We start from the raw sequence: 18,059 nt of genomic DNA, 5'->3' as shown, positions 1-18,059 counted from the left end.
AAGTGCTGCAATGTAGGGCTACGGCATGCAATTGAACAGACTCCTAGATCGGCCATTTGCATTCAAAATGCATATGTGGCCAAAGGGGAGGGAGCGTTGGAATTGTCATCGCGTTGTCCAGAAAATTTGCTTTTCTGAAGAGGTGGCTTGATGCCGTCTTCAGAAACCGGAAGTCTCCTCGAGTTTGGACGACGTATCCTAGGACAGCAGGATTAGATTAGATCTGGTTTATAGACCGTATTTTCCAGAGAATAAGCCGCACCCAGATTTTTTGTCACGGAATACTGACATCTACCCTATAGTATACAGTATTATCTCCATTATAAGCCCAGCGCTTGTATTTTTTCAACCAGACTGGCCTTCTACAAGAGACTGGGCTTATAATTTTTCAACCACCTGGTACATGCACATTGCTTTTTCATTGTATCAGGAGCACAACGTTTCCCAGCAGGTACCGGGACTGCAGGTTTGTGCTTCCTGGTACACTGAGTGAGTCTGAACTTTAGATCTCGGGGATCACAGACTTTTACCACAGCAGTCAGCATGTGTTTATGTGATATGTGACGTCAAACATGCATGGACATGATCCATACAGCTCTCCACTATAGCCCCTGCGCTTATACCTTCGAAGCCCTATTGGAGTGCGAGACTGGGCTTCTACAAGAGCCTGCGCTTGTAATAGAGAAAGTACGGTATGTCACCATTCATTCGACCACCGTAGGATACGTCGCACTGAGTTAAGAGTGTTTAAAGTGCGGCTTATAGTTATACTCCAGGAAATACGTGGATTTTTCCGCATTGGCATATTGTCACCGTATACATGTGCTGCTCAATGTAATCCGATTGCATGAGTCAAGTAACATACACAATGTCATGTAGTTTGTGCCCTGCACCAGTTCACATCCCAGCGTTCGCAGATCTTGGGATGCACAGCGCCCGGCGTGGCATTGACTCTCTCTCGACTAGCCCTTTCCCAAAGGTGCTCGCCTTTTTTTCGCCCTTTTTGGCCCTTTTTGAAAAAGCCCGTTTATTTTGCCCTTTATTGCGTTTTTTGGTGAATATCGCCCTTTTTGAGCTTTTTTAGCTGAAAAAGTGCTAAAATCTGTCTGTTTGCTCTTGCATGCGATCACAGTTTCCGAGTGCTCGATGGGCCATGGCACGGCGATTTTTTTTGGGGGGGGGGGGGGCAACAAGTTGGTGAAGCTTGTACCCGGTACACAATGCTGTAAAAAGTGGTTTTTTTGAACTTTATTTCCTGTTTTGCCTTTCGTGGACCCAGAAATGGAAGAGTGCGTATTCGTTTCTCAGCTTGAGTTCATATCTGAACATGTACACACGGAAAGTTGGGTGTGGTCCTCGAAGTTGTCGCCCAAACACCAGCATACTCCAATTCTACCTATCTATTCTTTTTGTATCTGAACATGTATCATGGCTATGCTTCACTGAAAAAAGAGCACTTTTTGCCTGTTTTCACTGAAAAAAGAGCACTTTTCCAGCATATTTTCAGGGACGCGAAAGCACTAAGTGCGAATTAAAACGGAGCACCTTTGGGAAAGGGCTACTCTCGACTATGATCGGATTTCATTGAGCAGCACTGTACAATCGTCCCTCTCTTATCCGGCACTTTATAATCCAGCACCCTCGATAAACCAGCACAATTTTCAGTAGCCAAAATGTCCTCTTCATGTACATTGCAGCAGTAAATCAGATTTGTTAATCCAGCACCCTCCCTAATCCAGCAGATTTTCGTGGCACAAATGGTGCCGGATTATAGAGGGACCACTGTAGTACAATACATGTCATGCGAGGGGCATTGCATTGGACACGCTACGGTCACTATGGCATTGATCGTACTACTCTTTGCCCCAGTTACCCCGTGAATCAATAAAATGCACAGCCTGATTTGAGCTCTATTTGAAAATAAATAGAAAAAAATTAATGTTCATCAGTGACGGGCCGGCCCTCTCAACAAGTAGATTGTGCCTCAGACGGCTGACTGTCACGATACCACTCTAAATTACCTTCCGATGCCCCTGCATGTATCCCAATCTCGGTTTCTTTTGCTACACCTTTCGTCACTATCACACATGAAAACAAGTTGTATAAGGTGAACCTGATGTGACTTCTGAAGCAGAGAGACCATGGGTGAGTGTTTGAGCTGAGAACGACTTACCGGTATGTAGCTATCACGGTTTTATCATGCCCCAGAGAAATCAGCAACACTGACTGACATCTGTGACTCAAGCACTGTCGCGAACCATGTACATACCCTTTACATAAACCACTCGAAGCAGACCATATTTTCCTTAGTGCCCAATTTTCTTGTGAATCAAGACTGAAGAATATTTACAAGGGGAGAGCGATAATATAGGTGAGTCGGAGTGTATGCCTGTAGCAGTAGTGTGCCGTGAAAGTGTCTTGCGTACAGCGTCAGCAGAAATATACAAGCGATAAATATACAAACGCATCGAAATTAGCTCCCAAGGAGTAGCGAAGAATCAAAGAGAAGCAAGAAGAGCACCAAGTTGTGGAACTAAAACAGCTCCACGTGCATGTAGCTGAAAAGGTGACACATAAAGATACGCACGGTGCAACGAGTCCAACTGTGAGCATGAAAATGGATAGTGAAGGCCATCAAAGATGCCGATAGTCGTACACACAGTCCGTGTTGGATGTCGGTGCGTGTGCAAGCCAAGGTGCATGGGTTCAAACTGAATCAAAGGGTGCCCGGAACGGAAACATTAGAAATGCAACGAATTGCAAGGTGAGAAAAGGGTGCCCAGAATTGAACCTTAGAAATGCAACGAAATGCAAAGTGAAAAAAGGGTGTCACAAAGGGATGCGAGTGATTGAACGTACAAATCATGCACTGAACAAGGATACATGTATACGTAGCTGTGAATTCTTGGTTATATACATGCATTGTGCTCGTGACTACGAATAAATCCGATCGCATTCGCGACAAGCACCAAGTAAATTAAATCATTTTTTATCCCTTTTATCTCACAATGTACATTGTAGTTCCTGAACAATGACTACAGTGTTATTACCAGTATGTAAATAATGCAATTTAATTGTAGTTCCTGTAGTTCCTGAACCGCCAGTCCCCCACTGCCCCAGTATGTCTCCAGCTAGTAGTACGCGGTTCAGTGACACAGTACAAATACAATCATCATGTAGTTGTACATACATGTAATTATACAGTCCATTCATTTGAAAGATGGGCCCTGGCTCTGGCGAGCGCCCGTATTTGGCGATTTTTCGCGATTTTCATCGTACACAGTGCTAGTGCAGTGCTGCGAAATTTTAAATTTGAAAAGGGTCCAAAAAGGGTACCTGAACTGGGGTTCGAACCGCACACATGATGCACTGCAGTACTGTTGCATGCAGGCGGGGTCAAACGGCCTGGATTTTTATGGTTTTTCCGAATTCAGTGCTGACGGTTTGGGGCAAAACCTGGCCGAAATCCTATTCTTGTTATGGCTTGCTTTTTGGACAAAAAAACTCAGAAACATAATTGGAAGAGGATTCCATGATCCATGCATAGGGGATTGCAGATAAAAATTCTAAAAAACACTCAAAGTTTGACCCATTTATGGCCAAAAGCTAGAAGTCCACATTTTTCTGAATGGACTGTATGTAGGTCTGTAGCCTGATTATATCTATGTACATGTGCACTGATACTGGTGCTCACCTCATCCCATTCACTCATTCTGCAACGAAGTCAGTCAAGGACCTGTGGAAATCTATGTAGAGCAACGTATACAGCGTCCTTGTTCCCTTTCTGCTCTTTGATTAGAATGATTTATTTCAGCTGCACGACTAGTAACTGTTTGTAAGCACATAAACAGGCTAGCTGTGGCGCATGTCCTATAAAGCACTTCATTCTTCAAGTAACATGTTTACTACTGTTTTGCCAACTATTTTGGCCAGGCCAGGAATGTTTTCGGGTGATCGATTGTCATCCACCATATCGACCTTCGGCGACCAGTTAATAATGACGTCACGGATCAAGTTCACGATGCACGTCGCACGACCCACATGTACACTGACAGTCTGTACTGCACTGCATGCACTGCACAGTGCACTGGTACATGGTGACTCTAATTATTTTTCCAAACTCCAAAGGCACTGGCAAGAAACATTCTGACTTTTCATTTTGGATTTGAACGTTCTCTTCTTGGCGAAGATATAATAATTAGCTGGTAGACGTCCAGAATGGCACACAGAGCGTCAGGAAGACCTCCTGCTGCCACTGATAATAAGAAGCTGGTACGTATCTAGCAAGTTTCGTTGTGTGATCGTAGAAACGCTCGTTTCCCTAGTAATTGGAGTGGATCAATATCAGTCTCTATTTTCATGTTCGAATTTCTTTCAACCAGAGTGGTGAGCTATTTGCGTTGACGTACGGAGCCTTGGTCTCACAACTGATCAAAGACTTTGAGAGTGACGAAGAGGTCAACAAACAGCTGGACAAGCTGTAAGTTGCCACTCTTTTTCAGTAGATGTTTGTATAAATTCTTGTACACGTAGATCTACGTCTTGTCACTGATTAATTTAGACTTGTTTTATATCACCGTTCGTGACGAGATACACTTGTGGTCCATAATGTTGGAATGATACGAAGTCCATAATGCCACTGGCTTGTTCACGGCGCTGGGCAACAAGTAGTAAAGTACCGTGTGTGTTGGTACATGTACTTGAGAATTGAAACCTGGTATGTTGGAAAGCAGAATGTTGCTACAGTGACTGGGATGAGAAGTTTACTTTTCGTCTTTCTTTTTGTAATCAGGCCCCCAGAATTACAGTGTACCTGCCTAGAATAGCACTAGCTGTTGAAGGGACTGGACAAATCGGTCCCTTGGTCAGGTGGTTCCCTTATCTTATAAGTACGTCACAGCTCTGCATTGACTGCGAATGCACGTTATACAGTCGTCCCTCTCTACTCCGGCACCTTTTGCAGCAGCCTTTTCTGCTGGATAAACAAGGGTGCTGGATTATCAAATCCTGCCGTCCAGCCTGGCCCACCTATTAACGTACATGTTTGTGTCGTACGTCAAAGCGCAGGGATTTCCTGTGTTAATCCAAGTACTTTGTGGAACTTTTCTAATTGTCTGCAAACTCCAACGCAGCCATTTACACATTTAGGAAACTTCACTTCTCAACTCCAAACTCCAAAAACAGTATCTTCACTGTGATTCAAATTCAAATTTACATTACACCAAATTTTCGGGCCTGGCCTATCTTCATTATCCTGATGATGGGCCAGGCCCGAAAATTTAGTGTAATGTAAATTTGAATTTGAATCGCAGTGAAGATACTGTTTTTGGAGTTTGGAGTTGAGAAGTGAAGTTTCCTAAATACTTTGTGGAATGCATGTCTATACAGTGCATAGGTATGCTAACTCTGTATGTTACATGTGTAGTATGCTCCCTGCCAAGTTAGTTCATTAGCGTCATGCACTGACCACACATGCATAGCTATGTTGTTGTTGTTGTTGTTGTTGTTGTTGTTGTTGTTGTTGTTGTTGTTGTTGTTGTTGTTGTTGTTGTTGTTGTTGTTGTTGTTGTTGTTGTTGTTGTTGTTGTTGTCGTCGTCGTTGTCGTCATTGAATTCTTTATTCTCACGATGGCACCATCGCCAATAAGAGGTTGTTTTTTTGTTGTTGTTGTCGTTGTCGTTGTTGTTGAATTTTATTTAAAGTCGCAACACAAACAGGCCCTGGCACCTCCTTTTATACATGTGAGCGACATAACGAATTTAATAATAATAGTAATGGGGAGGGGAGGAGGAAAAATCGCAAGTGAAAGAAATTACCGAAGGTAACTGAATATATTACAGATAGAACGGCGGAAAAACCTGTTGAAAAACCGAATATATGGAGTGTAAATGACTGACGAGGTGTCGAAGCAGTACATTTCCTAGCATCCTTGCAGAACATTATGTAACGAGTGCATACCCCCCCCCCCCCCCCCCCCCAGAGTGTGCAGCTCCCACATACCCTGCTGTCCCGACAGAAGTAAGTTGACATCATTTTTTATGATGCAATGATCTTGGCACGAGTGATTTACAATGTTTGTACGGAGTGTCAACGCATCACACATGTTTCCTTGTACAAGATCAAGCCGGACTTGTCCACCACATGTCCGGGATACACCTCATTATACGTGTACAATGCGCATTGCATCATAAAAATGTCAACTTGAAATTCTGTCGCGACAGCACCCATAGTGGAGTTACACACTCTTGGCGGGGGGGGGGGGGGGGGGGGGTATGTACTCTTGGTTAGAATAGGGTGGGATTTGATCAGATAAGAGTCACCGGAAGCAGCTTGAGCGTTTGGATCAAGTTCTCAACTGAATGGTTTTACTACCGCTGGTGGCATGTGATCAGTCTAGGCTGCTCTTGGGGACACCTTGGCTTTCCGCGGCTCTGCCCCGCTCTCCGTTGCTTCCAACTCCCACTGTTTCAAAAGCGCGTTTCCAGCACCAAAATGTAGTCGGGAAATTTCAAAGAGGTTAACTTGTGGTGGTGAATGATGTCAGTCCCCAGTAGTGAGGCCTGATTTTGTAATGACATTTGCGGTGTTGCTTGGCTCCCAAGTATGACATCATCAAGCAGCCTGCCTTTGTCGCTGCTTGATTGAGTGGTCACCATATCTGAATACATGTACATGTAGTGCCTTCACAGGTTTCACTATAGTTTGCTGTTTTGGGCCACTACCCTCAGCTACAATACCCTCAGCTACAATAGCGTCGCTCTGTCGTGGCACTTCAAATAGTTCTTTGGTCGCATGGGTAAAAGACGGTGGGTTAGGTGACCCCGAAACGAAGAATCTATTCTGGGTAGCCTCGGCCGTCCAATAATCTATTGTCGGTACAGTGTGTGGATGAATGTGACTTCTTACAGTATGTCAGAGAGATTGGTGGGTGGTGGAATGGGACCCTGGCAGACATACATGTATTTCATTGACTTCCCTCCGCACGTAACACGTGGACATGATAGTTTTTCAGCACTCGTTAACCGATCAATGTTCTAGCACAGCGTGTAACTCAGCACTGTCTTCTTTTCCTGACCATGGTACGAGCTGCTGTAGAGTCTGCGTTTTACGATTTGTTTTGCTGTTGGCCATTTGATGTGTCTGTGTGGAGGAGGGGGGTGAAGATAACAACTTTGTCCTATTCTTGAGGCAACTTTTCAGCTGACTACATTCTGTCATGTCTTCTGTCTTTGCATATCCCAGTGGCTACAACATTGGCGTTCGACTAATCGAGGATTTTTTGGCCCGATCAAATGTCGGCAGATGCCATGACTTCAAGGAAACTGCCGACGTCATCTCAAGGGTGGGTTCATATCCCAAGAACAGTAATGCTGTCCAATCTGCCTTATAATACATAGTTACCGTACTTCCACTTAAGCGCATGTGCTAACATATGAACAAAACAATCACTCAATTTCAGTTAGCACCGGGCAGTTTATTATATAATGTGCCAGTTGACACATTGACATCGATATGTCTTTTCTCGGAAGTCTGGCAGAGAACTCCCATGCACACTGTTCCAGCACACATAAGAGTGCATGTTGCTAACCAAGTTTGTTGATCTTCAAGAGAGAGAGAGAGAGAGACGGAGACGGAGAGAGAGAGAGAGAGAGAGAGAGAGAGAGAGAGAGAGAGAGAGAGAGAGAGAGAGAGAGAGAGAGAGAGAGAGTCCACTTCAGTTAGCACCAGGTAGTTTATTATATAATGTGCCAGGTGACACACTGACATCGATATGTCTGAATCACTTTTCTCGGAAGTCTGGCAGAGAACGCCCATGCACACTGTTCCAGCACACATCATAGTGCATGTTGCTAAACAAGTTTGTTGATCTTCAAGAGAGAGAGAGAGAGAGATAGAGAGAGAGAGAGAGAGAGAGAGAGAGAGAGAGAGAGAGAGAGAGAGAGAGAGAGAGAGAGAGAGAGAGAGAGAGAGAGAGAGGGAGGGAGGGAGGGAGGGAGGGAGGGAGGGAGGGAGGGAGGGAGGGAGGGAGGGAGGGAGGGAGGGAGAGAGAGAGAGAGAGAGAGCAAACCGGCATGTGGGATTGGACTGCACTGACTGCGTTGTCTATGTTTTGTTCTCCATTTTGCTTTCTCTCTTGTTCTGTACAGATTGGATTCAAGATGTACTTAGGTGTTTCTCCGACCATTGGTAATTGGAGTGCATCCGGTGATGAGTTTTCCTTGATTCTTGACAGCAATCCTCTGACAGAGTTTGTAGAAATCCCAGATGAGAGACGCACTCTTCTATACTCCAACGTTCTGTGTGGAGCGCTCCGTGGAGCACTGGAAATGGTTGGTTCTGTTCTGTGGAGTTACTGCTGTTATTGTTTTGTCTGTGTGTCTGTATATGGGGGAGGGTTGCGGGTTCGATTCCCGATGATCATGGTCGCACACGTCTTTCTTCTCTTTCTTAGACTCCTCCTGACTTTTCTTTCATTCTCCTGGGTGGTTACCAACAGCCAGTGCATGCTGGAGTATGTGGTGTGATGTGTCTGTGTAGAAAAATGGGGTGAAGACCAAAAGGTAGGGATTCACTGGCCAGAAAAAGCCACTTCGAACAGCTGTGTGGTGTAGACCAGGCTGAAAAGTGGCCGTCAATTCTTCAGCCTTGCAAGCTGTTGAATGGTGCAATCCCAGCACAAGTTGCTATGGCTTCTGCTGTAGCATCGCTATCATCGCCTCTGGCGATGGGCGTCAATAGGTCAAAGGGGGAGGAGTGTAGGTGTGGGTTTTCATGTATAGCATATGTGCATACTCCGCTGTGTGTGTGGGGGGGGGGGGGGGGGGAGGGGGGGGGGGGGTACTATGTTCACATGCCCAACTCGAAAATAATAATGAAAGACAATGGTACTGAGACTAGGACGAACGTGACAACTATTGAGCAGGGGCTGCACCGAGACGCAGCAGTGATGGCGGGGCATTGATGGCTCTGCCGACCTGAGGTCTCAGCATCACGGCCCAAAACACTCACCAAAAACAAAAGATGGAACTGTACGGGTCAGCAAAATCCAGAACAACGGAAATATGTAGAGAGCATGCAAGATGGTTCACTGTCCTGTACTTGCCTTCACCTTGCAGAATCCATTCCATTTCGAGGCTCTCACCTCTCCGCTACTTCCAGAACAGGATCTCCCTTGTCGTCGCTTCATCTGTGACCTCCGCGTCTCTACCTTAGTCCACCCATTACCTTTGCAGTTGTTGGCAGGTGTTGAGTGGGCAAGGGGTACGGGGAACGCATTGTGTTGCTACTCCACATTCACCTGTGGACTGAAGCTTTTGCCAGAGGGCTCAATGGAGGTATGAAGCTCCAAGGCAGCCACCTGGTCACGCCGTGACTCGCTGGTGGAAGTGTTGATAGCGTCAATATTAGAGCTCTCCTGTACGTCGTTGATGCCACCGGGGGCGCTGTGGTCTTTTCCGGTTGGCTTCACCACATTGCCACCCTCTGTGGTACGTGACTCGGCTTGATGGGTCGCATGCCCTGGGTTTCGCCTGACTCTGCACTGTTTGCTGACTTGCCACCGTTGGCACACATGAGTGGTACCAGTATGGGACTTGTACTATGTGTGCGTATGTTTGTTGCACCCGTTGTTGCAGTGCGTACGCTACAGTGTTGCTGGGCAGGCTGAGCAGATTCCTTCGCAGTACGAGTACCTCGAGAACATTGAACACTTTGGTTGAGATTCTCAGCGGCTTGGCCTGGAGAGCTCTTTTTCTCAGGGCAGTCCTTGGCTGTGTGACCGGGTTTGTCACAGCAGTAGCAGGTCTGGTCCGGTCTGGCCCAGACCAGGGTGCCACACTCTCCAAATACACTCAGATCCAAACTTCACTTTACATGGGGTGGGCGCTTTCAACTTAGCCGGGACCACACGAATGCCTGTACGAATTTGGATGCCATCGAACTGTACATGTCTATCGTGAATATTGCCAATCACGTCCAAGTACTGCGCTAAACCCGTTAACAGCTTTGAACTATGCAGAGTAGAGGGACTTCCATAGACTAATACTGGGGTGATCGTTACCCACCCATCACCTTTTATGAGCTGGTAGCTCTTATCGTTGATAGACACGGATGCTTGGGACAGAGGTTTTTCAGCAACCACAGTGGCACTCAGATATACGACACAGAAGCCAGGCTTGCCATGTAAATCCACTTGAATAATATCAAGAGTACATAACCCCCCCCCAGAGTGTGCAACGCCTGATCCAGCTGTGCATAGGGTCTTGGTCGAGCGGAATCGGATCTTTGCGTCATAAGGGTGTCCAGCACCCTTGTGTACTCTTGGATCAAAAACAACGGTACCCTGCCTCGAGACCGGCTTTGCGCTGGTGTGGAGTGTACGCATGACATCAGAAGATCCGATTCCGCTCGACCAAGACCCTATGCAGAGCTGGATCGGCGTTGCACACTCTGGGGGGTTATGTACTCTTGATAATATCCGCAGCTGGTGTGCTACAGGCCAGAATGGCTTTCAGCACAGCCAGTCTTTACCATCATAGTTTATATGGACAGCAGGAGCATCCAAAACCGCTCCCGTCTCCATCATGCAAGAAAAGAGACTGTGTGCTCATGTGCTGCGTTAGTGTACGTGTGTGTGTGTGTGGGGGGGGGGGGGGGGTGCATGCATGTGGTGTACATATGGTGTGCCTAAACAGCTGGGATTTCCCTGAGTACGTCAGCTGTTGGCCAAGGATGCACTCATTCCAATTCAATCAAAGACTCGCGAATACAGGTGGAATCCTGATAATTCGAATATGGCTTGATTCGAACATACCGCTTAAATAGAAGTTTTTCCAGGACCGATTTCTATCAATACAATTCCCGGCGTATGACAATTTCTGATAATTCGAACCTCGAACTGGACATGTCCGGTTAATTAGAAGTACTACGCATTCCACTTACATAGAAAATGTGTGGGATTTGTGCGGATAATTCGAAGTTAGCAAAGTGTAATTCGAAGTTCGCTGTACACTGTACTGGTCAGTTCAGTTTTCATGAGCAGGCTGTGCCGGTCAGTTCAGGATCCGTGAAATATATTTCTAAGGTCCATAGCGCAACTCTGCGTGACCATGAGAGCATGTTGACATACATATTGTGTTGTGGGTTCAAGTTTGGATAATTAGAATGTCCGGATAATTAGAAGTTTTTCCTGGCATTTAAATATCTAATTATCAGGATTCCACCTGTAGCTACAAAAAAGTGAGCTTTGCATGAGCAAGGAGAGTGAAATGGCAGAAGGAGCTCGATCAAAAATGCAAGACCAGCGCTGAAACGCCTTCGCTGGTTTGCGGCGCTGGTCCAGTGCATTTTATGGTACCGTGTTTGCGGGAGGGGGGGGGGGGGGGGGTAAATGGTAAAGAGTATGGTGACAATGCTCAATGCTGACATGATTGATTGTTTTTGGGAGGGAGGGCTACGGCTGGAGCTGCAGGTCTTAAAGATGCTGGCATCCGTATCTATTTTAGAAAAAGATGTGAGGGGTCATGGCTGTGTTTCGTTGGAGAGACAATGCTCAGCTGCACCGCTTAAACCTACTGCTGCTGCCTTGCATTTGCCCTCGTCCATGCAGGTGTACATGGAGGTGGAAGTGAAATTCGTGCAGGACTCTCTGTGCGGCGACGACACAACGGAAATACGACTGAAGTTCGTGAAGCGACTTGAGGATGCCATTCCTGAACTAGAAGACTAGCGTGTTGGGCGTAGTCAGTAAGCCATTGCTAACCGCTTGCCCAGTGCCCTTCTCTTCTGTGTGTTGGATTATTTCCGTCGGCTTTGTTTGGTTGCGTAATGAAGAAGTTATCGCACAGCACCATCTTTGGCCATCTTGGCTTGCTGATCATCTTGTATTTTCGCTGTTGTCTCAAGAGAAAGAGAGAGAGAAAGGAGAACCGAATTTATCTGTACATAGTCACTTGCTGTTTAGGAGTGTTGAACCTCTGCTTTTCTTTCTAGCTCTGTCATTTGCGTTCTTACCTGTACAGTTTTTGTTCATATTTCAGTATTTTCTTCTTTATTTACCCATTTCTTGTACAAAGCTGTTATGTAATTTAGGTTCCTGTACGCTTCATTCGACTTGGTGAGATAGTACCAATGCTCTGAAATGCTGTGGAAATACGAACCTTCGGTAGTTTTGTTAGTTGAGAAGAACCAGCGAAAACTTTCCTAGCCAAAGTTTGAGCTGGACTTGTCATGCTTGTACTGTTCGTATGCTGTACCCTGTTATGGATCCGACCCGAAATTCGAGTCCTAATGACAGTTGTCGCTGATGAAAATGTGCTCTCCCACAGTTGCTGGAATACCACGCCCCATTCTCCCATCTCATTTCAATTATTCTACATTTTCCAGCACGTGTGTTGTGTTAGTGGCATTTAGCACTATCCGATCTTGACTCGTGCGCCCCACACAATATGCCACCGCTTTCTTGCATGCTGTGCTGCATGGAATTGGCCATGTGAATTCTTGTAAAAAAGAAAGAAAGGGTAATTGACACGGTTGACCAAGAAGATAAGATACCGGTACGGTATGTGTGCTTTGCTACAGTACATGACGCTGTAATTTAGGGTTCACAGTTGCGTACATTCAACATCAGCGCCATTTTGTTCCATTATTTTGTACAAGTAGTAATAATGTCTCACATGACTGTGCAGTAGGTACTCTTCTTTGGAGCTGGACAGTAGTTTACCACATGTATGGCGGAAAGCACTGGCGCAATATTAAAAAATAAATAATCTCCATGCATTATGTCCACGTCCATGTGCCATCACCGGCATGCCTACAATAACGTTTAATATTAGATTTCTTTGGCCAGCACTAGTATTGGTTGCGACTTCGGCGATGATTGTTAGGAAAGGGTTTGCTCCCCACACTGGAGGGCGCGCTATTCCGCCGACTTGACTTGACACTTTACTGACTCACGACTGCCATCCAGAGGACACGGGAAGTCGTGCTTTCTTGCAGGTTTGCTGAGTCGAAGGTTCGATGGACTTCCCGTGTGCTCTGGATGGCAGTCGTGAGTCGTGACTGGTCAGTCAAGCACGGTACAATAAAGAGTAGTCAGCACCCTTTCTACATTGTACCGCCTTGTACATGTAAGCTAGGTGCGTTGTCGTTGAGCGAATCAATTGTTGCACGACGTGTTCCCCTTTGTCTTCTGCGACTATGCTCTGATTTCCTCGATCCGGTCGATCTGCTGTGATTCATGCCGTCTTGGCGACGACTCCGGCGTTCTGAACTTCAAAAAGGAATCAATGAAGCAACACCTAGCTGCAGATCATGATGACAGACAGAAATGACTAGACATGTCAAGTGCACAGGTGACGTGCAGTCACAGAGTCTGGGCTCCGAGTTTTCCCAAATCTGCACAGTCTGCAGCTTAGTTGAAAGATTCGATTTACCTTCATGGTTTTCCTCGCGCCACTGCAAACTGTATTCATACTCGACTCGCGCTGACCCCAGAGGTGGGAGAGCCGCGCTCAAGTCCTTCGGGAGATCCACAGTGCATGGCTTAATATTAGGCTTGGTGTCCAGGTCCAGGGCTAGGGGTAAGGTTGGCTGACAAGCTGGACAACCGGCGACATGCCGCACACCAATAGGCAATAGCCAGCACGGGATGTTGACTGGTGCGTCCAGGGGGTAGGTAGTACAGCACAAGCAAGGGTACGTAAGCTCCCCCGAGCTTACTCACATTCTACTTCACGTGTGAAAAAAGGGTTCACGACCTGAAGAAATGACCCAAGAAGGTGACATACACCAGTTCGATTTCATGTGGACTTTCCCAATCTGATTACAACCATAGCTTCGCGTAAACTACTAAAGGCTGACAGGTGAGAGGTAGCCCTTGCCGGAGAATGCTCAACAAATCGGCAGATTCTGCTCGAAAAGCAGTGATATTGGCAGAACCATACAAACCTTATAGCAGGCACTTCCTTGAATTCTGCTCCACATCTTTATCCACATACTTCTAAGTACCAAACATGCATGAAACATACCAGAAAAGTACCATCTTCTGCAAATGTTTCTTCTTGGCTCTATCCACCAAGGGTTAGGGAGACTGAGAGACACAGCCTGGCAGAACGCTATCATCCGCATGTGCCATGCATGCATCCATCCACCAGTACTATCCGTGCACACATGTCACTGATGTACCCGTATATATTATAGCGATGTTCTTATGTTTATCAAGCCTGCCGGGATGAATGAGGTCTCTTTATAGAATTAGTGGTTATGTTTCTCCGTGATTCACAGGAGCAAAGTTGTTGGACTCTGCCACCGAGTTGATTTGATTGTGTAATACGGTAAACAACAGTGAGGGCATGCGTGTTCCACCTCAGCACCTGCTATCTTTCTTGTGCTCCAGATGACGCTTTGAGCACTTATTTTCAGTGACCACGCATGCCATTGGTTGAGCTTGAACGTCTTGATACCTGACACCTAAATTACATGTATAACGCGTATTGCTTGATTGCTTGCCAACATTCTGGCAAATTGCAACACCTGAAGCGTTGCATATGGCCCGTAGGCTCTGTTAGCGGTATAATTATACCTTTATAGTGTCAAAGCGGCATACAAGCGTATCCGTTAATTTAAATACAAGGTTTCTTTATTCAAATATTCGGCGAGGAGACAACAATTTTAATAACGCAAATGTCACTTCAGCTCGTCCTCCTTATTGCGTTATTAATAAGATTCTTTATTCTTTATTTCCACGATGACCCATGCCATGGCCATGGCCAATAAGGAAGATAATTATGATTCAAATCAGTCGTCCACAATGACATAAAATCAGTCTAGCAAGTAAGGAAGCCAACACATTGCGGAGGTGTGGGGTTACGATGAGGTACAGTGTGAGCTACTACATGGATGATAGAACGAGGCGAGAAGGATGATTCGTTGTTTGCAGGCAGTGCACTAATGATTACGGTATTGTACTTCTCCCTGGTTGATTGTATCATTGATGGTTAGTATACACAATCTGCGGACAGACTTGGTTAGTATACACGTATATTCCAATGTACATTCTAATCAATATTCAATCTCTGAAAGCTCAGTGGGGAGTTGCTCGCAGCATACGTAGGTGTCATCTGACTTTTTCGGCTAAAAGTCTATCAAGTATTGCAATATACAATGGAATCAATATTCATCTACATAGAGTTGACAGGTACTGGTGACTTCCACCTGCTCCGAGTGAGTGTAACTGATACCTCCTACGTTCCACCCACAGAGCAGCCTGTGCTAGGCATGGCACCACCGTCAACGACGTTACGAACATGTACCAGTATCATCAGGCAGTATGGCCCTGGAACGATACGGTCGTGCCGTGGTGGACGTCATCTAGATCTATGCGATCATGCCAAACGCGTACGTACGTACCACTTGGCAGTTTGATGAATACAGCGTTCAGCCTTATGAACTGTACGTTACACGTAGACGAAAGCACAATGCTGGTGATGTGTCGCAATTCACCTGAACATACTTCATAAGGATTCAATCATTGTCTTTCCCTCTTTGAGGACAGCGAGGACATGCAGTGCCTTCAGAAGTTAGTTCTAGACGCTTCCATATATTATCAATGCAGCATTATGCGACATGTATAATACATTGGCGCAGAACCAGGGCAATAAAATTATAATAATTTAATTTAATTCTTCCCAAACGGTTCATACTAGTCTGTGGTCTTGCACAGACATACATGTAGTTTGCCCTTTGATGGTGGTGGACATTCTATTGCGTAATCTACGATTCTAGATTGGATGTTCCTTGGCACTTCTCCAGTACAACTATAGTCAGTCGGATAGTGATGCCAAAGCGAATGCTGTTGACAATGGTCAATTCAGATATTGAGATAACGAAGAATGCTACCCCTACCGCATGTACATGTACATCACTACAAGTACATGTACCGTGTATTTAAACGCAACTACTGGATTTCATGGAGCAGCACTGTATACTCCACATGCAGTCTTGCAAGTCTACTGAGCTCACAATTCACGCGATTGTATCAGGCCTGTCTTGGTTGATGTCAAGTCACTCCTTGTCCCCAAACACCATGAACACTGTCACTACATGTACACAGCGTGCAAGCCAGCCAATATGGCAATAACCACAAACGGGAGAAAAAAAACAGCACAGAAGTATATGACTGTACATAATTAGTTGCTGCACTGCTCGATCCTGTACTGTTGATTATCACAATTTATCAGCGGATATATCTTATACTGTCGCCTGCGACGTCACCAGGTCACCGCGCTCCCAGTTCCGAACAACTGGTGCTCGCACGCCACTCAGGAAGAATAATAATATTCTTCATAAGGCCATCTCTCTCCTTCCCCCGCCCCCCCCCCCCCCTCTCCCCCCCCCCCCCCTCCCCTCTCTCTCTCTCTCTCTCTCTCTCTCTTCTCTCTCTCTCTCTCTCTCTCTCTCTCTCTCTCTCTCTCTCTCTCTCTCTCTCTCTCTCTCTCTCTCTCTCTCTCTCTCTCTCTTCTCTCTCTCTCTCTCTCTCTCTCTCTCTCTCTCTCTCTCTCTCTCCTCTCTCTCTCTCTCTCTCTCTCTCTCTCTCTCTCTCTCTCTCTCTCTCTCTCTCTCTCTCTCTCTCTTCTCTCTCTCTCCTCTCTCTCTCTCTCTCTCTCTCTCCCTCTCTCTATCTCCCTCTCTCTCTTTCTTCATTCTCTGTATGATGTCCTGAATGGCACAAGCGAGAGTGGTACTTTACACTTTCGAACTTTGAAAGGACTGACTACATGTCCATGGCTTGTACATGTATGTGTCAGATACTTCTTCTTTCGTAGTTTTCTAATTCCTGTCCTCTCCTTTCTAACTCGGATGGTGAGCCATAAATAATGTAGAAAGGAAAAGACATTATGGATACGAGTTAAGAGTAACTCTCCATCACTGTAACATGATACTTTATACAGTCAGAAAGTGCAATAACTAGGCACAAAACTGACAGAGTACGGAGATGTGTTGAGGCTAGGTGTCAGGACGTCGAATGTCTCAGTACTCTGTCAGTCTTGTGCCTAGTTATTGCACTTTCTGACTGTATAAAGTATCATGTTACAGTGATGGAGAGTTACTCTTAACTCGTATCCATAATGTCTTTTTCCTTTCTCTTTTCTAAATGCGGCCTATCCATTCGCCTTTATAATCATTGGGCCTAGTTCCCGTTTATGGTCCGAATTAAAATAAACCAACCAACCAGTTAAAAAGCATGTGACTCGGCTGGTGAGACAGCGCCAGGTACATTGGGTACCCGGCTCCCACCCGGTTGAAATGGTTGCGCCAGGTACACGTGTAACCGGCTGTCCTACAATCCTAGAGCAGACACTGCAATCATGATCACCATGATCATTACATTAGTTCCTACACTCAGAGCTTTCCTCCATGGACAGTTCTACTTGTCCAACCTACAATACTACATTGCAACCTATTGAGATGAGGGCAGTGCTTTACAAAATACCACTTACAAGTAACACTAACACTACACTCAGTCTACACTACAGTACAGTACAGTTAGTTCATGTACTACAGTAGTAACAGGAGATAGTAACTATCTCTGTTTACGTTTCATGCTCGGTTAGGTTGCGCTTGAAGACGCCGACCGGGCAACAACGGCGGCGTCCTGTGATGCATTTCGCACTGCCTGTGGACATGGTGGATGCGAATGACAGTTCAAGGACGGACCAAGTGTCATGTCAGCGCTACCCAGGCTGAGCTGGCTGGCCTGATTCATCGCCACGGCACCGTGATTGTTCTTCCACTGACCCGGGAAACTCTGCATCGCGTCGACTCACGTGAGTACCTACTGGCAACAGGCACTACCACTGCAGTGCAACTGGTCATAGACTCTTGAGACATAGATCACGGAGTTCCGGAGATAGACCTAGCTGCGTCTACGACTGTCGTGTCTTTCTAGGATCTAAAGTGTAGAGCTCACGCGCTTCGCGGTAGAATCCACCTGGATGCCACGACATTGCACGGTCATTTTGGTTTTCTCTGATCGTATCTAGGCTGTCAGCTCTTGGCG

General features: G+C 46.0%; 1 protein-coding gene across 1 annotated transcript; it reads left to right on the top strand.

Annotated features, from left to right (window-relative positions):
* The first annotated feature begins 4,112 nt into the window (after positions 1-4,112).
* LOC135804836 (trafficking protein particle complex subunit 3-like) lies at positions 4,113-12,527 on the top strand. Its single transcript, XM_065318794.1, has 5 exons — positions 4,113-4,272; positions 4,383-4,480; positions 7,244-7,343; positions 8,149-8,331; positions 11,610-12,527. The coding sequence occupies exons 1-5, from the start codon at positions 4,219-4,221 to the stop codon at positions 11,727-11,729; spliced, it is 555 nt and encodes a 184-aa protein (XP_065174866.1). The 5' UTR covers positions 4,113-4,218; the 3' UTR covers positions 11,730-12,527.
* Positions 12,528-18,059: the final 5,532 nt, after the last annotated feature.

Source organism: Sycon ciliatum, chromosome 1 (genome assembly GCF_964019385.1).
Source record: "Sycon ciliatum chromosome 1, ocSycCili1.1, whole genome shotgun sequence".
NCBI lineage: Eukaryota > Metazoa > Porifera > Calcarea > Leucosolenida > Sycettidae > Sycon > Sycon ciliatum.
The sequence above is the reverse complement of the archived record's forward strand: the minus strand, read 5'-3'. Positions and strand labels throughout refer to the sequence as shown.